Here is a 25,088-nt window from a genome sequence, read left to right as displayed (position 1 = left end):
CCCCTGAACCCGCGCCGCTTACTGCGCCCCTCAGGCCACCGTCAGTGCCGTGGCCGCAGAGCTGAAGGCCCTGCAGGCCCAGTTTGAGGACGCCATCTCTGCCCACCAGACGGAGGCCAGGGCCCTGCGCGAGACGCTCCAGGAGCTGGCGGCCCAGCGGAGCAGCACAGGGAGAGAGGTGAGGGGCAGCACGGGGGGCTCCCACGGGCACCAGGGACCCCAGCCAGGGGCCACGTCCAACCAGCAGTGGAGAGACCCTGGGTGAGGGGCGTTGGCCACCCTGGACACAGCCCCAGGGTCGGAGTTAGAGGTGTGCTTGGGGGCAGCTGTGCGCCGCCCCACCAGGCCCCTGAGGCCAGCTACAGGCTCCAGGAGCCAGGTGAGGTGTCCTTGGGGGGCCCGGCCAGGAGAGGCCCCAGGCAGGCGAGCGGGCGGGTGAGAGGGCTCAGCAGGCAGATCGGGGAGGTGTTGACAAAGGGGCTCTGACAGGCCCGGGGATGCCTGGAGGGGGGAGGGCAGGAGGGCACGGGGTGGGGAGGGGCCGCGGGGCCCGCGACCTCATGCACTCCCGGGCCGGGTGCCAAGGCTGGCAGGGGCGCAGCGAGCAAGGAGAGGGGCTGGGCCCGCCCCCGGCACCCCGAGCGGGGCCGCCAGAGGAAGAGAGCGTGATTTAACATGACAGCATGTTTACTTTGGCCCCAAAGAGAAAGGTCTCTTTTCAACAGATTTCGAAGTCAGGCCTGGTCAGCGACCACACGGGGAAGCAGAGGGAGGCTTTAACACAGTGGGCAACGGGGGAGGAGCCGGGGAGGCTGGGCACATCCGTGCTGGGGGTAAAGGGGGCGAGCACGGCCTCGTGGGAAGTTTGGGTTCCTCGATCGCCGCCCCCAGAAAGGAGAGGGGCCCCAGGAAGGGGCTGGGGTGATGGGGAGGCTGAAGTAGGTAAGGGGGGCAAGGGGAACAATGGCAGAGAGAGGGAGCCCAGAGAGCCCTCCCAGGCGCCAGGCTGGCCCAGAGTCACCGTGGAAACCACAACATTTCACAGCCTTTTAACTGGAGGGACATCCAGGCCTCGGGCAGCCCTGCCTGAGGTCCACACGTGTGTGCGCATGTACACGTGTGTCTGCATGCATGTGTGGGTGTGTGTGCATGTGTGGGTGTGCGTGCATGTACACATGTGCCTGCATGCATGTGTGGGTGTGTGCATGCATCTGTTGGTGTGTGTGCGTGCATGTGTGTGCGTGCATGTGTGGGTGTGTGTGCGTGTACACGTGTGTCTGCATGCATGTGTGGGCATGTGTGCATGTGTGTGCATGCATGTGTGTGTGAATGTGTGCATGTGTGTGCATGTGTGTGTGTGCATGCACCCACCACCCAGCTCATATGCAGTGCAGACACCTCCATGCATGTAAAGACCACACTCCCATGCAGAGGAACACAGTGAGCGTGCACAGACATGCATTCACACATGCAAACACATATGGGCGGCACACACGACTCCATGCACTTTCACGTGCACATGCATCACACATGTGGGTGAACACCAGCACACATGTCTGCACATAGATGTGTGTGGATGCGCACGCCACATCCTTGCACATGCTACGTGCACACACGCACGTGTGCTCACACGCAGGCCCGGGGCCCGCACAGCCTCTGCCCTGCTTTCCCGCCTCCATGCAGAGCCCTCGGGTCACCTCCCTGCAGGAGATTTCAAAAGAGGCTGTTTATACAATTTCTAGTAAAGAAATAATTATTATAATCACATTAAGCGATTTGGCTGTAAAATTCCTGTAAAAGGGATGGTTGTTCTCACGAGGCGGGGGGAGGGGGGGTCCCCGCGTTTGTTTTGCTTGTTTTCATCTCCTCGGCCCTGGGAAATGAAAACAGCTTTTTATGATGGATAGGCCCTCTCGCTGGTCCTTGACCTTCAGGGTGGATTTCTGCTGAGCTCGGCGGAAAACGCTGCTCACGGTTGTGGCTCCCACATGTGGGGGGTGGGAGGGGAGCAGAGAGCGGCCCTTCCCAAAAACAGAACAACAAGAACCGTGGGCGGACGCGGGAGCCAGCGGGCCAGAGACCCGGAGAGTGCCCCACTGCAGCAGCCACAGTGTGGGGCTCGCTTCTAGCAAGCCAGCGCCGGACACCTCTCAGTTTGTGTGGCTCCCCTGGAGGCTTCCTCCATCTCTTCCTGCAGGGATGGGGGGACATGCCTTCTTCAGGGTTCCCTGGTCAGAGGGGAGACCCGAGGTCCTGGCCAAGCCTCAGCGAGCCCCCACCCCATAGTCCCTGCTTCCAGGATGGTCTGCCCCTTCCCGGGGTCTGCACTTCCCTCCAGAGCCCCCCAGCAGGGGCTGAGCCCAGGGTCTGCAGGCAACCTGTGTCCCAGGGCAGTTTGGGCCACTGACCCCCACCTGCAGTTCAGCTGAGCTCTCAGACTCACAAAACCACCGACTCCCCAGGCCCTGCCTGGAAGCCGTGGGTGAGGAGGCCCCAGTTGTGGGGTGACACAGAACCCAGTTCCGGTGTGGTGAGTGCCCTTCTCCAGGGCCAACACAGGTCTGGCAGGGGACGAGGACACACCCGCCCCGTCTCCCAACTTGCTCGGTGCATGGAGGCCCAGAGCAGCCTGAGGCCCCCACTTGCTCCACAGCCTGCCCTGGAGTCTGCCCCTCCATGCCGGGGCGGGCCCCGACCCCTGCTCCTGTGACAGCGACGGCCTGGCCCCAGCGGCTCTGCTGCGGCCGGAGAACCGTCAGGGAGCCTGCCTGGAGGCGGCCCTCCCCACGCCCCATCCCTCCACTGACCTGTCCCTCCACTCCACCATCTCTCCATGGCCCCATCTCTCCATGCCCTGTCTCTCCACTTCCCCTTCACCAGGTGGGAGCTGAGGCCACAGACAGGGGGCAGGGTTCCGGAGTCTGGGGCATGAGACGTCTGTCCACACCGAGGTGGGCAGGCCAGGGCCCCACATCCTCACTGAAGGACAAGAGTGGGCCTGAGGGACAGCAGGTGGGGACAATGCAGATGGTGGGCAGAGCTATGCCCCTCACAGGCCCTGCTGGCCAGTGACCACGTCCCAGGCGTGCGGGGAGGTCGCCCAGCGGCGCTCCAGGATCAGAAGGGGTCGGGGTGTTCCCTGCTGGGGTCTGGGATGGGCCCCCAGGAGCTGCCCTGCAGCCTCAGTGGGCCGGGCAAAGCCAGGCCTCCTGCTTCTTCAAGGCTGGAGGACCCAAGACCAGGGACACTGCTGAGGCCAGAGCCCGGCCCATGGCCCTCCACCACCCCTAGAGCCACCCGCTCCCCCTCAGGCCGAGATGCTGCGAGCACAGCTGGACGAGGCCCGCGAGGCGCTGGCCGCGCTGCGCCGGGAGCTGCAAGGCAGCGAGGAGACCCAGGAGGGCCTGCAAGGGGAGGCTCAGGACGCTCGCAGGGCGCTGGCTGACGCAGCCCGCGAGAAGGACGCGCTGCGGGATTCCAACACTGAGCTGCGGGCCGCCCTCCACCGGGCTGAGCAGGAGAAGGCCAGGTAGGGCGGCGCCCAGGAGCAGCTCCTGCCAGCCCAGCCTGGTTAGGCCCCAGGGGCAGGGCGGTGGGACACAGGGTATCCTATAGGGCGGGGCCCGACGATGGTGCAGAGGGCCCACCAGGCAGGCCTGCAGTGCCAGCTGCCCACCCAGACAGTCCGCAGTGCAGGCCTGGGATGGGGAGGCTGGGACGTCCCGGGCCCGTCTGCATCCTCGAGAAGTTCCGTCCAGTAGGCGAGACAGGCCCTGAGCGGCCAGAAGGAGACGGCCAAGGGCTGGGGAGCGAAGGAGGCCTCCCAGGGGCAGGACGGTCTTCTAGTGCTGCAGCCTTCACGGGGGGCCTCAGAGGGGCAATGGGGAGGGGCTGAGACCAGGGGAGGGGGGCTGAGACCTGGGGAGAGGGCTGAGACCCGGGGAGGAGGGCTGAGACCTGGGGAGGGGGCTGAGACCCGGGGAGGGGGCTGAGACCAGGGGAGGGGGCTGAGACCCGGGGAGAGGGGTGCTGAGACCAGGGGAGGAGGGCTGAGACCAGGGGAGGGGGCTGAGACCTGGGGAGGGGGCTGAGACCAGGGGAGGAGGGCTGAGACCAGGGGAGGAGGGCTGAGACCCGGGGAGGAGGGCTGAGACCAGGGGAGGAGGGCTGAGACCAGGGGAGGAGGGCTGAGACCAGGGGAGGAGGGCTGAGACCCGGGGAGGAGGGCTGAGACCTGGGGAGGGGGCTGAGACCCGGGGAGGAGGGCTGAGACCAGGGGAGGAGGGCTGAGACCCGGGGAGGAGGGCTGAGACCAGGGGAGGAGGGCTGAGACCCGGGGAGGAGGGCTGAGACCTGGGGAGGAGGGCTGAGACCAGGGGAGGGGGCTGAGACCTGGGGAGAGGGGCTGAGACCAGGGGAGGAGGGTGAGACCAGGGGAGGAGGGCTGAGACCTGGGGAGGAGGGCTGAGACCAGGGGAGGGGGCTGAGACCCGGGGAGAGGGGTGGCTGAGACCAGGGGAGGAGGGCTGAGACCCGGGGAGGAGGGCTGAGACCCGGGGAGGGGGCTGAGACCCAGGGAGGGGGCTGAGACCTGGGGAGGAGGGCTGAGACCCGGGGAGGGGCTGAGACCTGGGGAGAGGGGTGGCTGAGACCAGGGGAGAGGGGCTGAGACCAGGGGAGGAGGGCTGAGACCCAGGGAGGGGGCTGAGACCCGGGGAGGGGGCTGAGACCCGGGGAGGAGGGCTGAGACCTGGGGAGGGGGCTGAGACCTGGGGAGGAGGGCTGAGACCCGGGGAGGAGGGCTGAGACCAGGGGAGGGGGCTGAGACCCGGGGAGGGGGCTGAGACCCGGGGAGGGGGCTGAGACCCGGGGAGGAGGGCTGAGACCCGGGGAGGGGGCTGAGACCCAGGGAGGGGGCTGAGACCCGGGGAGGAGGGCTGAGACCCGGGGAGGGGGCTGAGACCCAGGGAGGGGGCTGAGACCCGGGGAGAGGGGTGGCTGAGACCAGGGGAGGAGGGCTGAGACCTGGGGAGGAGGGCTGAGACCAGGGGAGGAGGGCTGAGACCCGGGGAGGGGGCTGAGACCTGGGGAGAGGGGTGGCTGAGACCCGGGGAGGGGGCTGAGACCCGGGGAGGGGGCTGAGACCTGGGGAGGAGGGCTGAGACCAGGGGAGGAGGGCTGAGACCTGGGGAGGAGGGCTGAGACCAGGGGAGGAGGGCTGAGACCAGGGGAGGAGGGCTGAGACCCGGGGAGGAGGGCTGAGACCAGGGGAGGAGGGCTGAGACCCGGGGAGGGGGCTGAGACCCGGGGAGGGGGCTGAGACCTGGGGAGGAGGGCTGAGACCTGGGGAGGAGGGCTGAGACCCGGGGAGGGGGCTGAGACCCGGGGAGGGGGCTGAGACCCGGGGAGGGGGCTGAGACCAGGGGAGGGGGCTGAGACCAGGGGAGGGGGGCTGAGACCCGGGGAGGGGGCTGAGACCTGGGGAGAGGGGTGGCTGAGACCAGGGGAGGGGGCTGAGACCTGGGGAGGAGGGCTGAGACCTGGGGAGGAGGGCTGAGACCAGGGGAGGAGGGCTGAGACCAGGGGAGGAGGGCTGAGACCTGGGGAGGAGGGCTGAGACCCGGGGAGGGGGCTGAGACCAGGGGAGGGGTGGCTGAGACCAGGGGAGGAGGGCTGAGACCAGGGGAGGAGGGCTGAGACCTGGGGAGAGGGGTGGCTGAGACCAGGGGAGGAGGGCTGAGACCAGGGGAGGAGGGCTGAGACCAGGGGAGGAGGGCTGAGACCAGGGGAGGGGGCTGAGACCCGGGGAGGAGGGCTGAGACCAGGGGAGGGGGCTGAGACCAGGGGAGGGGGCTGAGACCAGGGGAGGAGGGCTGAGACCAGGGGAGGAGGGCTGAGACCAGGGGAGGAGGGCTGAGACCAGGGGAGGGGGCTGAGACCAGGGGAGGGGGCTGAGACCAGGGGAGGAGGGCTGAGACCAGGGGAGGAGGGCTGAGACCAGGGGAGGAGGGCTGAGACCAGGGGAGGGGGCTGAGACCAGGGGAGGAGGGCTGAGACCAGGGGAGGAGGGCTGAGACCAGGGGAGGGGGCTGAGACCCGGGGAGGGGGCTGAGACCCGGGGAGGAGGGCTGAGACCTGGGGAGGGGGCTGAGACCTGGGGAGGAGGGCTGAGACCTGGGGAGGAGGGCTGAGACCTGGGGAGAGGGGTGGCTGAGACCAGGGGAGGGGGCTGAGACCCAGGGAGGGGGCTGAGACCCGGGGAGGGGGCTGAGACCAGGGGAGGAGGGCTGAGACCTGGGGAGGAGGGCTGAGACCCGGGGAGGAGGGCTGAGACCTGGGGAGAGGGGTGGCTGAGACCAGGGGAGGAGGGCTGAGACCTGGGGAGGAGGGCTGAGACCAGGGGAGGGGGCTGAGACCCGGGGAGGGGGCTGAGACCTGGGGAGAGGGGTGGCTGAGACCAGGGGAGGAGGGCTGAGACCAGGGGAGGAGGGCTGAGACCAGGGGAGGAGGGCTGAGACCCGGGGAGGGGGCTGAGACCCGGGGAGGGGGCTGAGACCCGGGGAGGGGGCTGAGACCTGGGGAGAGGGGTGGCTGAGACCAGGGGAGGAGGGCTGAGACCAGGGGAGGAGGGCTGAGACCAGGGGAGGAGGGCTGAGACCCGGGGAGGGGGCTGAGACCCGGGGAGGGGGCTGAGACCCGGGGAGGGGGCTGAGACCCAGGGAGGGGGCTGAGACCTGGGGAGAGGGGTGGCTGAGACCAGGGGAGGGGGCTGAGACCCGGGGAGGGGGCTGAGACCCGGGGAGGGGGCTGAGACCCGGGGAGGAGGGCTGAGACCTGGGGAGGGGGCTGAGACCTGGGGAGGAGGGCTGAGACCTGGGGAGGAGGGCTGAGACCTGGGGAGAGGGGTGGCTGAGACCAGGGGAGGGGGCTGAGACCCAGGGAGGGGGCTGAGACCCGGGGAGGGGGCTGAGACCAGGGGAGGAGGGCTGAGACCTGGGGAGGAGGGCTGAGACCCGGGGAGGAGGGCTGAGACCTGGGGAGAGGGGTGGCTGAGACCAGGGGAGGAGGGCTGAGACCTGGGGAGGAGGGCTGAGACCAGGGGAGGGGGCTGAGACCCGGGGAGGGGGCTGAGACCTGGGGAGAGGGGTGGCTGAGACCAGGGGAGGAGGGCTGAGACCAGGGGAGGAGGGCTGAGACCAGGGGAGGAGGGCTGAGACCCGGGGAGGGGGCTGAGACCCGGGGAGGGGGCTGAGACCCGGGGAGGGGGCTGAGACCTGGGGAGAGGGGTGGCTGAGACCAGGGGAGGAGGGCTGAGACCAGGGGAGGAGGGCTGAGACCAGGGGAGGAGGGCTGAGACCCGGGGAGGGGGCTGAGACCCGGGGAGGGGGCTGAGACCCGGGGAGGGGGCTGAGACCCAGGGAGGGGGCTGAGACCTGGGGAGAGGGGTGGCTGAGACCAGGGGAGGGGGCTGAGACCCGGGGAGGGGGCTGAGACCCGGGGAGGGGGCTGAGACCCAGGGAGGGGGCTGAGACCCGGGGAGGGGGCTGAGACCCGGGGAGGGGGTGCTGAGACCTTGGGATGGGGGTGAGACCCAAGGAGGGGGTGTAACCTGGGGAGGGGGGCTGAGACCCAGGGAGGGGGTTGAGACCCAGGGAGAGGGTGTAACCTGGAGAGGGGGACTGAGACCCGGGGAGGGGGTGTAACCTGGGGAGGGGGTCTAAGGCCCGGGGATGGGGGGTGAGACCTGGGGAGGGGGGAAGCTGAGACCCAGGAACAGGGGTGCTGAGACCCAGGGAGGGGATGCTGAGACCCGGGGAGAGGGGTGAGACCCAGGGAGAGGGTGTAACCTGGGGAGGGAGGCTGAGACCCGGGGCAGGGGTGAGACCTGGGGAAGGGGGACTGAGATCAGAGAAGGGGGCTGAGACCTGGGGGGATGAGACCTGGGTGGGGGGAGCTGAGACCTGAGGGGGCTCTGAGACCCAGGGAGGGGGGCTGAGACACGGCCATGGCGAGCGCCCTGGCCATCACAGAGTCTGACCCAGACAGCGCATGCCCTCGGAGGCTGGGCTTCGGGAGGCTAGGATCGCCGGTGGGGAGATGGTGGCCTGCTGGTCTCCAGGATGGTCCCCTGGGGGTACCGGAGGCCCCCGTGCTCCCCAGCCTGAGCCCGCCCGCACCCCTCCTCTCAGCTTCAAGCGCTCCACGGAGGAGAGGGAGCAGAAGGTCCTGGTCCTGGAGGAGGCCTGGGCAGCGGCCCAGAAGCAGGCCGGCGAGCTGCGGGCAGGCCTGCGGGAGGCGGACCAGGCGGCCGTGGACACCCAGCGGCAGCTCCAGGAGCTACGCAGACAGGTGAGGGTGCCGCCCTGGGCCCCTGCCCCAGGAGCAGCCCCATCCCCGCCTCCAGGCCCCCAGGGCACTGTCTCCAGGCTGGGAGCCGAAGCTGCACTGCGCTGCTCACACCCACGGGGCCCAGGTTGGGCCTGCCAGCAAGACACATGGGCACGCCCCAAACTCCCTGGCTTAAAACAATCTCCCTGACGCCCATGGAGCCTGGGAGCCAGGAATCCAGCCAGGGGTCAGCACAGCTCTGCTCCGCAAGGACCACACTGAGGAGATCCAGCCACACGGGGCAGGGGGACAGACGGTGGGGTTCTCCCGACGCACCTTCCCTGCACCCGGTGCCTGAGGCTGGCTGTGGGGGTTCAGCCAGGCGGTGCCCACACCCCCAGGTGGCCTGGGCTACTCCCATCATGCCGCCTCCGAGCTCAGGGTGAACAGATGGGCACCACTTCATTCGCCACCCTTGGCTTCTGAGGCCGCGGCCACTGACATGACGACCTTGGTCTCAAGCTCACCCCAGGGGGGTCCTAGAGCCCCCCTCGTGTGGGAGGCCTGCCACGCGCGCGCACACACTTTTTCCAGCTTTCTACAGACACGGCGGTTGGTGAAACGCCTACTGTAGGGCCAGGCACAAGCACACTCCTTGCTCATGTGGCCTGTACACCAGGCATCATTCACATCCCTGGGCTCCTCAGGGTTCCAGCCCCAGGATGGGAGGCACCAGCAGAGGCTGGGGAGTGGCTACAGCAGTCAGCTCCTAGGGCCTGCTCTCCCACGGGCACAGAACAGACCGCAGCGCTGAGTGGGGCATGGCTCTCCTCCCCCGCACTCCGTCTGCTGCCTGAGAAGGGGGCCTCTCCCCAGAACATATGAGCAGGGGCGGGGGTCAGCACAGCTTGCCAACTACCCCAGCCCCTTCTGGCGCAGGGGCCCAGGCGGCCCCGTCACAGTGGCCCCTCCACGTCCAGGTGATGACGCTGGAGGTAGAGAACCAGAGAAAGAGCCGGGAGCTGGTGTGGCTGCAGACCCGGGGAGCCCAGGAGCCGAGCCGGCAGGAGGCCCTGGCGCTGCAGACGCTGGTGGCTGAGGCGGAGGCCGCCCGCAAGGACGCGCAGAGGGAGGTGGGCGCCCAGCACCCGGGGATTCCGTCTGGCCGGAGCGGGACCGTGCGCGGGGGCCTGGGCACCTCCCGAGGGGTGAGGGCGGCTGCATTTATTCCCCATTTGCTCAGGCCCCTCACCCGACTGCAGAGGGGTGCCCTGGGGGCTGGAGCGCAGCTCAGGCCGTGGGCAGGGTCTGAGGCAGCAGACAGGGTGTCTGCATCGGGAGGGACAGGGCAGATGCTGCAGAGGCGCGGTTGGGTCAGGGAGGGCCCGTCCGCCCTGGGGCTGCACCGCCAAGAGGAGGGAGAGGCCGGTGGCCCAGCAGGAGGTCCGTGGGCACAGGTCCTGGTCGGGGGCAGGGGTCTGGGGGGACGGGAGTGAAGTGAGCGGGAGGAGGGGTGGCCTGGCCTCTGGCCTGCGTATGCTGACAGGATGGCATTCCGCTGGTCCCGTTTACCCCTTCGGAAGCCCATGGCGGGGGCCGTGGACTCAGGACGACAGCGGGTGAGCCGCGGCAGACTGGCCTGGGGCTGGCCCCACACAGGCCCCGCAGCGGGCGGCCTTTGGCCATTGCCCTCTCTGGCGAGGGTCATGTCGCTGCCAGCCAGGCTCTCTGCTGCCTGCCGGGACCTGCTCGGTGGTCCTGGGGTGCTCTCCCCACCTGGGCTCAGGGGTCCCCGCTGCCAGACATGCATTGGGAGGTAAGTCCAGGGTCCCCCAGCTGTGACACCCCAAGGAGGGGGTGAGGCCGAGATGCCTGGGGAGTCTTGGAGAGTCTGGAGCCCCCACACTCGTCCCACAGGTCCGGAGGCTGCGGCGGATGCTGGCAGAGGTGGAGGCCCGGGCCGAGACCCGGGAGAAGGACCTGGAGCGGCAGCTCTGCGAGAGCCGGGGGTCCGAGCGGGCCCTCTGGGCCGAGCTGCGTGGCGTCGCCCAGAAGCTGCAGCAGGCCAACGGCACGGCCGACAGCCTCCAGGTTCTCCCGGACGGGGCCTGCCACTGGGCCCATGGCCTCGAACAGGAGCTGGCCCGGGCCGAGGGCGCCTGGCGGGAGGCAGAGGGCCAGCGGGGCCAGCTGTGGTCCACGCTCCACCCTGGCGTGGGGCTCCACGGACGGAGCCCCGCGGCCTCTCCTGAGCCGGCCGGCGCCCCCACCAGAGGTCAGTGCCCTCCGCGCCCACCCCGTCACCCGCCCGGGGCGCCCCAGCCCCCTCGGGGCTCTCCCCCGATCCCTCGCTCCCCGAGAGTGGGGCCAGCAGTGTGAGGGGGGGCACCTGTGCGTCTGTGTTGGCCCCCCCCACCACGCCCCCAGCACACCCCAGCGCGCCCCCTCAGCCCCCCGACTGCGCCCCACCGCGCCCCCACCAGGGCCCAGGGGTCCCCTCTGTCCTCAGGCTCAGAGGGCCGGTCCCGCTCGCCGCTCCGGTGGCCCTCGCCCGGCGCTGGAGACCGCAGGGCAGAGGCGCCCGGGCCTCCATGAGGGACGCCCAGAGGGACCTGGCACAGAAGCTGAGGGACGCCCAGCGGGAGGGGTAAGGGGAGTGGCTAGGGCACGCCGGGGAGCCAAGGGGGCGGCGAGGAGCCTCTCACCCTGGCTTCGGGCCTTCTGTCTGTCCCCCTGGCTCTGCTGAGGCCCTGGCGGGACCCGGTGGGAGAAACATCACTAAACACTCAAGCCACTGGAAGCCCAGCTCCGCCCTTGTCCGGCTGCCTCTGTGCTCGGCCAGCAGCAGGGCCCATCCTCTGAGGACCCATCCCAGGGGCTGGCAGGCCACCCCAGAGTGCTCCGGTGACCTGCCCTCTGGGGACCAAACCCCCACCCTGCTGCCCTGAGGACCCCCGTGAGCCCTGCCCCAAGCAGCCCTGAGCTGCCCACCGCCAGCCACCAGCGGGGCACATGGACTGTCCGCCCACCCACGGGCTGCCCCCAACCTCGGTCCCCCCCCAGGATGTCTGGCACTCCCAGACGGGGCTCCTGAGCGCCCGGAGGGGCGAGGCCAAGAGCGAGCCCACCTGGGCCCTCAGCCGCATGGAGCAGCTGCAGAGGGCACTGGCTGTGGTGGAGAAGGGGAGCTCCAGCCCCCGCCCTGCCCCGGGCACCATGGCGCGGGGCGTCCTGGGAGATGCCAGGCTTGGGCCCCGGGGCCAGCCCTCAGAGCGCACCCCCCGAGGGCATTCTGCACTTGGCAGCCGGTGGTCTTTCTCAGGTGTGCTTCCGCATCGCAAGAGAGTCTAGTCCAGAGACCTCCAGAGCCTCCCCGCCACAGTGCCCAGCTCGTCTGCGGTCACGTGGCCCTTCCCCCGCTAGGCCCCTGCCCTGCGTCACCCCCTCAGAGAGAGGGCCGCTGCCCTGCTGGTCACCCCACCTCATTTCTGTACCCCCTCCACACCGGGTCTGCTCAGGAGGCAGACCAGGGCCTGGCACAGCGTCCGAGGGAGAGGCTTCCAGGGGCAAAGCCAGAAGGAGAGAAGGCTGGGTGGGAAAGGGTCACCTCCTCTAGAGACCTTGAGCTTCCAGGCAGGACAAGTAGAGCAGGGGACGATCAGACGGAGGCCTCTCCACCAGCTGGGTGTCGGCCACCCAGACCCACGGGGCCTCGGTCTCCCGGGCCGTGCAGGTGCCCCCCGAACCTGGGAGCCAGGCGAGTGGTCCCGCTTGCCCCCGAGGCTGGCACCAGGTGGAGGGCAAGCTGAGCAGTGCACAGGCCCCGCGGGCTCTGCTGGAGGAGGCGCTCCCGAGGCTGCAGGCAGGGCGCCCAGCACATGCGGCGGGCCACGAGAGGTGGACGCTGCCGGTGGGGAACACCCACACCCCAGGGCAGTGGGGGGACGGGGAGGCCGAGAGGGCTGCTGAGGAAGGAGAGGTTTCAGCTGCCCGTGGTCAGAGGCCACTGAGCTGGCTGAAGCAGATGGCTCCCAGGCACACTGGGCCCCGAGGAGCTGACTCCTCAGGGTTGACCCGGGCAGAGCATCTTTGAGGTAGTCCAGCCCTTACTTTACAGACTGGGGAAACTGAGTCCTGAGCAGGGAGCAACTTGGCCCCCACGGCACAGCGAGCAAGGGGCAGGGGCAGGACCCGCCCAGATCTGTGCTTTCAGGGCAGGGAGGGGTGACACCGGGCCAGCCTAGGTGCTCTCCGAGTGTGCGGGGTCAGGGGCCAGGTTTACCCGCCGTGGGACCAGGTCCTGGCTGGGAGCTGGTGAGGTGCCCAGGCACTGGGGGAGGGGCTGAGAGAGCAGGGGAGGGGCCCAGGCTGTGTTCCGTCTCACATACATGTTCACGTGTGTCTGCTCCATGCACATTTAGAAGCAATTTCCTGTTTGCAGGTTACAGTTTTCGAAATGTCTCTATTAAATTAACCTCACAAATGCACCTTTCACGTACTGCGTCGCCATTCTGTCTCCTGAGTTTATCAGAGCTAAGAATCACGTGTTGACTTTTCCCACTACAGTTACTGGGAGGCGGTGTCTCCTCTTATTTCTCACCGTCTTTAATTTCTGGTTTCTGTGACGCCCTCTGTCTCACGTGACCTGCAAGCTCCTGTGCCCTGCCCCGCGCTACTTGCCTTGAATCTGCCCTGCTCAGTGCTGGCAGTGCCGCCCCACCCCACCACCCCGACCTTGGGCTCTGCACTTGACTCTGTGTGTGTTTGGCCATCACTTCGTCAGCCTCCCTTCAGTTCAGCTCAGTCGCTCAGTCGTGTCCGACTCTTTGCCACCCTGTGGACTGCAGCACGCCAGGCCTCCCTGTCCATCACCAACTCCCGGAGTTCACTGAGACTCATGTCCGTCGAATCTGTGATGCCATCCAGCGATCTCATCCTCGGTCGTCCCCTTCTCCTCCTGCCCCCAATCCCTCCCAGCATCAGGGTCTTTTCCAAAGAGTCAACTCTTCGCATGAAGTGGCCAAAGTACTGGAGTTTCAGCTTCAGCATCAGTCCTTCCAATGAACACCCAGGACTGATCTCCTTTAGGATGGACTGATTTGATCTCCTTGCAGTCCAAGGGACTCTCAAGAGTCTTCTCCAACACCACAGTTCAAAAGCGTCGGTTCTTCAGCACTCAGCTTTCTTTATAGTCCAACTCTCACACCCATACATGACCACAGGAAAAACCATAGCTTTGACTAGATGGACCTTTGTTGGCAAAGTAATGTCTCTGCTTTTTAATATGCTCTTTAGCTTGGTCATAGCTTTTCTTCCAAGGAACAAGTGTCTTTTAATTTCATGTCTGCAGTCACCATCTGCAGTGATTTTGGAGCCCCCCAAAATAAAGTTTCTCGCTGTTTCCATTGTTTCCCATCTATTTGCCATGAACTGATGGGACCAGATGCCACAATCTTTGTTTTTTGAATATTGAATCTTAAGGCAAGTTTTTCACTCTCCCCTCTCACTTTCATCAAGAGGCTCTTTAGTTCTTCCTCAATTTCTGCCATAAGGGTGGTGTCATCTGCATATCTGAGGTTATTGATGTTTATCCGGGCAATCTTGATTCCAGCTTGTGCTTCTTCCAGCCCAGCGTTTCTCATGATGTACTCTGCATAGAAGTTCAACAAGCAGGGTGACAGCGTACAGCCCTGACGTGCTCCTCCCCCGATTTGGAACCCGTCTGTTGTTCATGTCCAGTTCTGACTGTGGCTTCTCCGCCTGCAGCTTCTCGGGCGGCAGGTCAGGTGTTCCCGTGTTCCCACCCCTTGAAGAAATTGAAGCTGTGCCGACGGCACTCTGCTTTCCTTCCGTCGCTGACAGGACGCTCACTGCTGTAACACCCGCTTTCTGTCCTTTTGCTGGGGGGCCGTATGCGTGTCTCCCCGCCCCCCTTCCCTCCAGCGTCTGCACTTGGCATCACAGCTCCTCCCCTTCCTGGTGGCCTCTGGGGCAGGGCGGCACTGTAACTGCAGCCCTTTCCCTGCTGTTCAGAGTTAAGCATGAAGAGAAAGTGCGCGTCTCCTGAGCTCAGGGACCCCTTGGCTGGACCCCGGGTACACACCTGTGCCTCTGGGCTTAGAGAGCCTGCTCTGCTCTGGGCGGTTCCCACTGAAACCTCGCTGCAGCCCGCCCTCCGTTCTGGGCCCCGCCCTCCTTGCTGACCTTGAACTTCACCTTCCTGTCACGGCTCCCACCAAGCTTGGGGACTCAGGGTCTGAGACAGCTCAGCCGCCCTGGCTGCTTTCCCTGCCTCCCCACGGCCCTGGGCAAGCCCTCATGTTTTCACAGAGGATGGTTCACTCTCTGGCTCCAGCTCTGGTCTCACCTTCTTGAGAAAATCAGTTACCGTTTTCTGACAAGATTCGCATTTCTCACTTTTCAATTCAAGACCCTCAGATCAAACTCTGGGAACTGGCTGCTCTCCTGAACCATAGTTGACAGCAACTTACTTGCTAGATTTTTTTCCTTCTTTCAAGAAGGGGGTCTGGTCTTGTTCCAAGCTGGGGTACAGAGGAACCCATCAGGGGCTTCAAGTGTCTCTGCCCAGACATTTCAGGCTCAAAGGAAAGGCAGAGAGCCAGATTCCAAGGGGATCCACTGGGGCCGTGGGGAGACATGAGACCACCATGCGGAGGTGTGGGGGAGCCACGGGGAGAGGCGGGGAGATATAGGGGCCATGGGGAGGGGAGAGAGTCATGGGAAGATGTGCAGAGATGTGTGGAGACATGAGGAGATATGTGGAGATGTGTGGATACAGGGAGATGTGGGGAGATGTGAGTAGATGTGTGGAGATGTGAGGAGATGTGTGGAGACATGAGGAGATGTGTGGATACGGGGAGATGTGAGGAGATGTGTGGAGACATGAGGAGATGTGCGGAGATATGAGGAGATATGGGGAGATGTGTGGAGATGTGTGGAGATATGAGGAGATGTGTGGATACGGGGAGATGTGTGGAGATGTGAGGAGATGTGTGGAGACATGAGGAGATGTGTGGAGATGTGAGGAGACGTGTGGAGACATGAGGAGATGTGTGGAGATGTGAGGAGACGTGTGGAGACATGAGGAGACGTGTGGAGATATGAGGAGACGTGTGGATACGGGGAGATGTGAGGAGATGTGTGGATGCGGGGAGATGTATGGAGATGTGAGGAGACATGAGGAGATGTGAGGAGATATGGGGAGATGTGTGGGTACCAGGAGATGTGTGGAGATGTGTGCAGATGTGAGGAGATGTGTGGAGACATGAGGAGAGGTGGGGACATGTGCGGAGATGTGAGGAGATGTGTGGAGATGTGTGGAGTTGTGAGGAGGTATGGGGAGCCATGCGGAGAGGCGGGGAGATATAGGGGCCGTGGGGAGGGGAGAGAGTCGTGGGGAGATGTGGGGACATGTGTGGAGATGTGTGGAGATATGAGGAGATGTGGGGGAGTGACACCAGAGACGTTGCTGAGTCCCCCAGAACTTTTCTGTTCCAGGAATACAGAAAGTGAGGCCTGACCTCTGAGCACAGCTGGGGCCCTTCCTGGTGACTCAGCCCCTATGACCTTGGTCCCTGAAGGCCAACCCCCACCCCCTGTACCCCTTTCAGCCTGACTTCTGAGGTCCCTACATGAGTTTCCACATGGGGGTCCTACATGGGGGTCCTACATGGGCCCCCCTCGGTGCTGACAGCATCTTCGGGATGTTGTTTACATCTCTCTGCCCACATTCATTTTTCTGTTTGGCCAAGTGCTTAGCAGAGCATGTGTGCTAAAATCTATCCAAATTATGTCCAATTTTTCTAAGAATCCTGGCAATTATCGATTCTCCTATTTTTAGGCCAGTTGGCTTCCTCTGCTCTCCATCATTCGGGAACCCTCAAAGTCCCTGTCTCCAGCTCTGAGGAAAGTTTCCCAGTTTCTGTGACCCGCTGGCCATTTCGGTGGGCACCGGGGAGGGGTTTCAGGCGCCCGTAAGTCAGCAGAGGCCCCCCGGCGCCCGACTCCCAGGGAACCTGAGCTGCAGGGTTTCCCTGGGCACTCAGGACTCACGGCCACACACCCCGCTGCGCACAGCGCGTCCAGGCTAGGTGGCCAGGCTGCCAGCATGAGCTAGAGCGAGGCCTGCCGTTTACAACATCTTTCACTTTCATGGACTGGATTTTTCCCCTGTTTCACATAAGCCAATGTGTTTGTCAAGAGAAAGTTAATTAAAAACATATTTTTCTAATTAAATGGTAGGCTGTGCTATGCAAACAGTAAGATTCTTGTTTGAGAACAAACCACCCCCCACTCTCTGCCGTTTCCAGGGCTACCCTGGGAATTCAATAGATCAACAACGCAGACCCGAGCCCTGAGGTTAGGACACGCGCGAACACAGGCCCCCGGGGGGGCCCGTAGGCCGCTGGTGGCCCAGCCAGCGGGAGGCACGGCGGGGGTCCTGGCGCCCGCCCACTGGGAGAGGCCGCCCGAGGCTGTCCTCGGCCCAGAGCCAGGTCACGGCCTCAATGGCTCAGAGGGCTAACTGCGGCCTCCTGGCACCCAGGCATGCCACGTCCACCAGCTTGCCACACGCCCTCCACACCCTCCGCTCTTCCACAGAGAGCTCGCCTCCAGGGCCTGAGTCAGGCTTCCATCCAGGTTCTAGAAGCAAAGCGGGGAGCGGCTCGGCCTCCCGGGCCGGAGGCGCTGGCCCGCGCTGCGGCTGGAGTGGATCCCTAGTGTTTGATCAGGAGTGTCTGTGTTCCTTGAGGGTGCCATACTTGCCCGAGTTCTTCAATGTGTTACATGTTTCTATTTTCATAAAATGGATTGATGAGCTTCCCATCTCTTTCTATCACCTGCAAGAGTCTAAACAGCCTCAGAGCTAAGCTTTCTTGAAAGGTTGCGTTGAGCTCGCCTGCAAGCTCCCTGCCATGCCTGTCGTCTAAGATAACCATCTGAATTCCCTCTCCCAACTTTTCCCCCACTGGTCTGTTTCCGTTTTCCATCTCTTCTGGGGTCAGTTTTTGACATTTGGAAGTCACTCATCTCATGCTTTTTGAATGCAGCACCAGGGAGCCACCCTCATATTTAACCATTATTTACATGTGTTGTTGCCGTTGCTCATTCACTAAGTCGTGTCTGACTCTCTGGGAACCCATAGGCTGCAGCACGGCAGGCCTCCCCGTCCATCGCCATCTCCTGGAGCCTGCTCACACCCATGTCCATTGCGTTGGTGATGCCATCCAACCATCTCATCCTCTGTCGCCCCCTTCTCCTCCCACCTTCAATCTTTCCCAGCATCAGGGTCTTTTTCAGATGAGTCAGCTCTTCGCATCAGGTGGCCAGAGCACTGGAGCTTTAACTTCAGCATCAGTCCCTCCAGTGAACACTCAGAGTCGATCTCCTTTAGGATGGACTGGTAGTTATGTTAAGAGATTTCTGTTTCTCTTTAACTTGCCAACAGTTTGTCTGTTTTATTGGCCTTTTCAAAGAATTAACTTTTATCTCTTTTCTCCTTTTTGTCTAGTTCATTCGTTTCCATTTTTATCCCTAATACCATCCTTTTTGTTGTTGTAACATTTCTGATCTCTCTGATTATATAAGTGATGTATTTATGTTTAGGCTTATTCTTTCAACAGCAAATTCTTCAATATTAGCACACTTTCCTTCATCGTGCTTTTCAATATGAATTCTTCCCCCTCCCTTTTTTTTTAACCAGTTTTCTAGGAGTTTCTGTCTTTATTTCTTCTTTCATTCAAAGGTCATTTATTAATGGAAGAATAATCAAAGCTTGTGTCTCTTTCTGTCACTTGTCTTACTGGGAGCCAGCAGCTCTGGGCGGTCAGAGCTTTCAGCCGGCTTGCAGGTGGCCCTTTGCTCACGCGCCTGCCCTCTTGCAGGCGGCCCCTTGCCCCTCCCGCAGGCGGCCCTTTGCCCCCTCACAGGCGGCCCTTTGCCCCTCTCGCAGGCGGCCCTTTGCCCCTCTCGCAGGCGGCCCTTTGCCCCCTCACAGGCGGCCCTTTGCCCCTCTTGCAGGCGGCCCTTTGCCCCTCTCGCAGGCGGCCCTTTGCCCCCTCACAGGCGGCCCTTTGCCCCCCTCACAGGCGGCCCCTTGCCCCCCTCGCAGGCGGCCCTTTGCGCCCTCACAGGCGGCCCTTTGCCCCCCTCGCAGGCGGCCCTTTGCGCGCGCACCTGCCGTCTTGGTTGTTGCTTTTGGTTGTTGTTTCTTGGTTCAGTTTCTCTGCTTGTTTGCGGTACACCTGGAGGGAAACTGGACAAGTCGATAGCAGTTTACAGAGAAGAGGAGTTTGAGATTTTCCAAGGGATTTTGAAAGAGAATAAGAAAACTGACTGTAACAGTCGTGCGGTGAAAGTGGCAGAGGTTGGCGTGAGGGTGGGCGAAGAGGCGAGCAGGGCAGAGCTGGAAGCTTCCAGCTGCCAGGAACCCACCGCAGAGGGGGGCCTCCTGTCGGGGCCGCTGAGGCCCACTGTGTAAACAGAAGGGCTCTGCCCCTTACACATGAGCACTTCCCAGTGACGGTTCTGTCCCAGGACTGGCCAGAGGGCTCCGGGCTCCCAGAGGGCAGGACCAGGCGCAAAGGGCCACCTGCAAGAGGGTACCTGCCGCCCATGCCCACCCACACCAGCCGCTGGCCAACCGATGAACGGACCGGTCCAAGTCACCAGTGGATAAGAAGGTTGAGGCCCTAAGTCCAAGAGCTCAGAGGGACGGGCTGGGCTCTGTTCCTGTGAAACAGGCCGGGTGATGAGCGGCACCCCCGCCTGCAGCGCTGGTGCCTGAGGCATTTCCGCCTCTGTGACCCCCACGTTCCGGCAGCCCTCATATGAGGGGGGTCCCCACAGTTCTCCCATCCTTCTCTTGGTCCCGACAGGAACCCCGTGAGATCTCATCACACTCGTTCACAGAAGGGAAACCCAGGCTGGGCGCTGGTCCAAGGGTACACAAGGAGCCCCAGCCCCTTCCTCAAACCCAGGAGCTGCTGGAGCAGACCGTCAAGCCTGGGCAGGAGGGCTGGGCAGCGTGCCCACCTGCAGCTGCACCCCACTCTGAGCACTGTGAGCTGGTGACGCCGGCTCGGCCAGCCCCCACCTGTCTCAGGATCAGGGCTCAGAACCAAAGGCACCCAAGGAGGAGACAGACCCAGTGGGGCACAGGGTGATGTTCATGAAGGGCGGCCACGCCATTCCTGCTGCAATCATTCCAGTTACAGAGTCCCGTACGAGCCACATCAGCACGAGAGTAGCGCGATGCTCCACAGGAGCGCCTGGGCCTCCTTAAAAGCCTGTGAAATGGTTAAGCCATATTTGAGGGAAACTTCTGCTTTTCCACTGGAAAATGTATACAAACAGAAAACTGTCATTTCCAAAATTACAAAGAAGGCTGAAACTTCAATTTTAGGTACAAGCGTTGCACTCCTACCTTTAGTTAAAGTCCTAAATAGTCAGAACCCCAAACACCAATGCAGGGTCACTCCGCCTGCCCCTTCCTCACCCAGCCTGGGACAGGACCCCAGTCACGGCCCTGCCCTCCCCTGAGCCCGTCCTCCTCCTGCATCCAGTGAAAACTGCCTGGGAGAGGCTGTGACAGCCCCTTAGTCACCCCGCTCCTTGTGAGCCACACGTGTGCTGCCTGAGCCTGTAGCCCGAGGGCTTAGCCTGATGGATCATCAGGGTCCCTGCCTTCAGGTCCCCTCTCTGGCTCTGTACCCCCCACAACCCACACCCCTCCCCTCACCGCTGTCCCGTCTCCCCTCCCCCAGCCAGGCTTCTGGAAGGGCTGCCCGCCTCCTGTCCCCAGACCTCAGCGCCCCAACCCCGCCGCCTCACACACAGAGACCACCAGCACCCTGGTCCCGTCCAGAGGGTCCTTTGGGGCCTGATTCTCCGGCCTCTGGAGCATCCCGCACAAGGGCCCCCCGTCCCTCCCGAGCTGCGCCAGCTCGCCGAGCCTCCTGGGGCTGTGTCTCTTCTTCCCTCTGCTCGAAAGTCCATTTGCTGCCCCCTCCCAGCCCGAGCCGCCGCGGGCTCCCTGAGGACAATCTCAGGGACCCCAGTTTGCCTCCCTCGCCCCCTCACCTCTGCTTTCCCACTCAGCCGCCCACAATAGGACAACATGCATTCCCAGAGGCCCAGGCCCACTGTGCCGGCTCCAGCCGCAGACACAGGGCGCCTTCACCTCTCACCAAGGCTCCGAGCGGTGCGGCAGGCTCGTGGCCCTGGGCTGTCGGGCTAGGAAGGCAGTGGGCAGCAACAGGCTCGGGCTGAGGAGGAAGCCCCAGCGTCCCGGGAGCACTGCAGCCAGCCCAGAGGAAGGAGGCCGCACGTGGTGGGCATGGGGCTGAGCCCCGCAGGCCGTGCGAGCTTCCGAGGACTATCAGGGTCTTTATTCCAAGGGCCAGGAGCGAGGCAGGGACGACAGGCTTGTCTTCCGAGGCCGCTCTGACTACAGTGGGGAGGTGCCTTTGCCCACACCAGGCCAGCAAGCCCTGCTTCTAAAACTGTGAGGGGTGCCCACTGTACTTGACCGTTCTTGCTTCTTTACACGCCGGCCCTGCACGTGATCCAGGCAGACGCCCGGTGCTGCGTCCTCTGGAGCATACCTGGGCTGTGCCCCCAGGACCGCCCGAGTCTGCCTCCCCCAGGAGCTGCCAGACGCTGCGCCTGGGCCTGGATGGGAGCTGGGGGCGCAGCCAGGACCCCGGCGGTGGAGCAGGCCTCTGCAGGAGCCGCTGGCCCGCCTGGAGCGCAAGGGCCGCAAGCCTGAGGGCACTCGGGAGCTCCTGCGGCAGGGGGTGGGCCCCGGGGGGCACGGTCCTGCCTTCCTTCGGAATTAGTCCCTCCGTGTGTAACGGGACATCCAGGGAGACGCTAGGGGCTGGCGTCAGGCATCCAGCCCCCAGCGGGGGAAACCCAGGCGGGAGGGGCGCGCGGGGAGTCGGGGCCTGAGGTTGGCTGCTCCACTGCGGGTGCCCCGACGAGGACAGCGGGTGGACAGTGGACAGTGGACACGCGCCTTCAGCGAGGGTCATGAGCCGGGCCAGGGGCCCAGCCTCAGGCCGGAGCGCCAGGTCCACGCGCCGCCCGCGCTCCGTCCAGGCGCTGGGCCCGGCAGCAGGGAGCGCGCGCTTCGCGGCGCGGAGAGGCGCGTCCTGCGGGAGGGGCGGCCGCGCTGCTCCCCGGACGGCCCGCCTGCAGGGGGAGCTCGCGGTGCGCCGGGCGAGGCCGCGGGAATCAGGGGGTGGAGGGGATGGTCTCTGGAGAGGTGGGGGTGGAGAGACAGGGAATGAGGCGTGCAGGGGCTGGGTCAGGGGAGGCACGGGCTTGGAGGGGCTTCTCTGTCTCAACCTGCGAGTGGGGGCTCCGCCTGACCCGGGCCTGTCCCCCTGCCGCCAAGCTCAGCGTCAGCCCAGGGCTGGCAGGCCCCCCGTGGACCTCCCTGCCCCTCCGCAGTGTGACCCCAGCCCTACCTTTGCTGTCCCCGGGGAAGCTCCCAGTCATGGCAATCACCTCCCAACCCACGTGGTTCCTGCCGAGCCAGTGCTGCCTGGAGCTGTGTGGCCCTAGCACGCGGCCGCCCGCCCCCAGAACCCGAGTCCCCTGGAGGGTGTGTCCTGCCGCCCTGGTGCCCGGAAGTGTGGGCACAGATGACCGGCTCTGCGCTGGCCCTGGGCAGAGAAGGGAGGGTTTGTCCCTCATGAAGGTACAGGTGATGGTGTCCAGCAAGGGCCTCTCAGACGGGGGCACAGGGTCCAGTGTTACATGGCTCAACCCCTGGACTTTGCAGGGGCCGGTGGATTCCTGAGCTTGTCAGGGGTCGCTTGCCCCGCGGGGTCCTGCACAGACCAGTTCCACGGTGGGGTGGGGCTTGTCTGGGTATCCTGGGCCAAGGGCAGAAGGACCCAGGCACACAGAGGCCAGGCTTGGCCGTATCAGCACGTAGTCGTGGCCGCTGGGATGAGTGAGGAGCTGACCGTGCCTGGGGCTCTCGGACTTGGAAGGACAAAGATGGGGTGGGGGCCGTGTGAATAGGAACACGGAATGAGGAGGGCTGGCTCAGGTCGAGAGGAGAGGCAGAGGCCGCCGCCACAGCAGGGCAGGATAGGGTGCCTGTGAGCAGAACCAGGGCAGCGGGGTCCCCGCAGGGGCTGATGACTGCCTGTGCCCCCGCTGGTGATGACGAGGAGGGTGGGCTCCGGAGCAGACTGACCCTCAAGCCCCAAGGCAGGACAGCGAGGCCGCACCGGCAGGGCACCACCTGGGGCACGCTGTCCAGCTGAGGTGGGCTCAGGGATGAGAGGGCATTCCGGAGGGAAGTGGCTGGGTCAGTGGGGTGGCAGTGGGAGGCAAGGACCCTGGGGACAGAATTGGGGCTGGGACGGAGGCTCAGGGGCCAGCAGATCGGGATGGTCACTGAAAGCCAGTGGCCAGCCTGTCCACACAAGGCCTCTTGCCCTCCCGAGAGGAGGGTTGGCCGGCTGGGCCCGGTCAGCAGGACCCTGTGCTGAGCTGGGGAAGTCGAGGGCTCCGTGGCCACTCAGGGTGGGGGGCCTGGGGGGGCCGGGGGGCCCAGATGGCACTGCCTCGGGCAGCAGCCCTGGAGCCCGGGGGGAGGGGAGGAGCAGCTAATGAGTTCCAGGAGGTCAGCTGTGAGGGGCCCGAAGCCCATAAACCCTTTACTGGTGTCTCAGGAGGGGAAACCCGGATGCAGCAGTTTATTTATTTTGGATTTCACTTTTCTCTCCTCTTTTTAACATGCGCATCCAGGAGTGTAACTGGATTTTTAAAGAAACAGGACTTCCTTTTGCAGTGGAGGGGGCTCTTGCCTTCCTTCAGTCCTGAAGAAGAAAGGACCCTTTGCTGCTGTGGTATGGCCCCTGGCCCTCTGCCCTCCAGACCCGCCTGCCTCGTCCCAGGGCCCCCAGAGGCCAGGCCCGTCCAGAGGGCAGGGGGGCAGGTCTAGGGGGCTCAGAAGCAGGGACCGGCCAGGTGGCCCCTGACCACTGCCCCACCCGGCCCAGAGCCAGGGTAGTGGCGAGAGGTCTTGAGCGGGGCCCAGGTCCCCGTCCTGCCCCGGTGACTGACAGTCAGGCCAGGTCCACTCTGTGTGTCAGCTGCTTCCTCCAAAGGGACCGTCCCCACGGGGGCAAGAGGAGCCCCTAAACCTTCCCCCAAAGACCATGTGTTCCTTCGGTGGCCAGTGGCCGAGCATCTACCCCAGCGCTCCCATGCCCTCTGCGGGGCATGGCGGCCGTGGGGCCAGGAAGGGCTGTGCCCAAGCAGGGCAGTCCCCAGAGGGCTCAGGGGCTGGGGGGTCTAGGTGGGTGTGGGTCCCGGAAGCTGGGTCTGTCCAATGAGTATGAGCTCACACATGGGACAGACAGGCTGGACCTCTCTGGTGCAGAACAGTGCAGAGACAAAGCCCCGGGCAGCGAGGGGCTCCACCAGGGAGACCCCTCAGGTCGCAGGGATCCATGGCCCTGCGGGCACTGGGGGAACAGTCAAGGACCTGTAAGCCAATGCACGGGCCAGAAGAGGGGCAGCGTGGGAGACGCAGGGTCAGGCAGGCCTGCAGGTGCTGGGGGTGCTCCGTGTGTGCTGGGGGTGCCTGCCCTTCCCCCACGGACCGCCCCTCTGTCACCAGACAGGGGATTGGCAAGTAGGGGAGGGGCAAGCCTCAGCTCGTGATGCCTGTGGGACCCCCAGTCCAGCCAAGTGGAGAGGCAAAACAGACGCAAGGCTCATTTTGGAGGCCTGTGGGCGGGATTCCAGCCCAGACAGGGCCCAGAGGTCGAATGTGTGTACAAAACCCCGAGCCCACCTGCCGGTCCAGGAGGGGGCCTGGACCCCCATAGAGGGCAGCGGGGCCACCTGGACGCCCTGGGCCTCTTCGCAGCCCAGCCCGGGGTGGGCAGTGATGCGCCTGGGGTTTCCCCCAGGTCCAGACGGCGGAGCTGGAGCAGGCCCACAGCCAGCGGCTCCAGGAGCTGGTCGCCCAGCACCAGCAACTCCAGGCTGCCGAGACCGAGCGCCTGCACGGGGCCCGACCACAGGCTGCACAGGCCCCAGTGTCCCGAGAGAGGGCCCAGCAGTGGCAGGCGAAGGTGCTGGAGGGGCAGGTGGGCTGGCAGGGGTGGACAGGGAAGGGGGTCCTGTGCCTGCCTGGCCTCAGCCTGAGCTCCTCCAGGCCACCCCAGGGCCCCTACGTGTCCTCCCGTCACCCCACAGTCACTGAGGGGCAGAAGCAAGTCACCACCCTCTCCATGCCGCCACCGTCCCCCATCAAGAAGGGGGCGGACAGTCCCGCAGTCAGAGGTCGCTGGGTGTGAAGTGTCCAGACACGCCTGGCACACTGCACCGTGATGGCTCCAGAGTCGGGGACAGGTCAGCAGTGTGGGGGCGACAGGGTGGACACAAAGCAGAACAGCGCTTTGAGCATGTAACTCTGCCCCCTCACATGCACGCACACACACACACACACATACATGCACACACGCACGCTGCCCCTCACATGCACGCGCGCACACATGCACACACATGCTACACACGCATGCACACACATGCACGCACATACATGCACACACACACGCTGCCCCCTGGCATGCACGCACACACACATGCACACACATACATGCACACACGCACGCTGCCCCTCACATGCACGCGCGCACACATGCACACACATGCTACACACGCATGCACACACGCACATACATGCACACACACACGCTGCCCCT

The 25,088-nt window shown here is 64.6% G+C and overlaps 1 protein-coding gene across 6 annotated transcripts in view; it reads left to right on the top strand.

Moving 5' to 3' along the window:
- CROCC2 (ciliary rootlet coiled-coil, rootletin family member 2) overlaps positions 1–25,088 on the top strand; it is a 71,684-nt gene that overhangs the window by 45,229 nt on the left and 1,367 nt on the right. For 2 of the 6 annotated variants that reach the window (XM_069583497.1, XM_069583479.1), the window contains 6 exons: positions 35–178; positions 3,312–3,529; positions 8,190–8,349; positions 9,309–9,461; positions 10,246–10,603; positions 24,291–24,455. In XM_069583497.1, coding sequence (XP_069439598.1) covers positions 35–178; positions 3,312–3,529; positions 8,190–8,349; positions 9,309–9,461; positions 10,246–10,603; positions 24,291–24,455 — 1,198 coding nt within the window. Of the gene's footprint in view, positions 1–34; positions 179–3,311; positions 3,530–8,189; positions 8,350–9,308; positions 9,462–10,245; positions 12,816–24,290; positions 24,456–25,088 lie in introns of those variants that run through there. The other 4 variants (XM_069583486.1, XM_069583490.1, XM_069583516.1 and 1 more) reach the window with 4 other exon arrangements.

The sequence above is a fragment of the Ovis canadensis genome, chromosome 1, assembly GCF_042477335.2.
Source record: "Ovis canadensis isolate MfBH-ARS-UI-01 breed Bighorn chromosome 1, ARS-UI_OviCan_v2, whole genome shotgun sequence".
NCBI lineage: Eukaryota > Metazoa > Chordata > Mammalia > Artiodactyla > Bovidae > Ovis > Ovis canadensis.
This window is presented reverse-complemented; position numbering and strand designations above follow the sequence as displayed.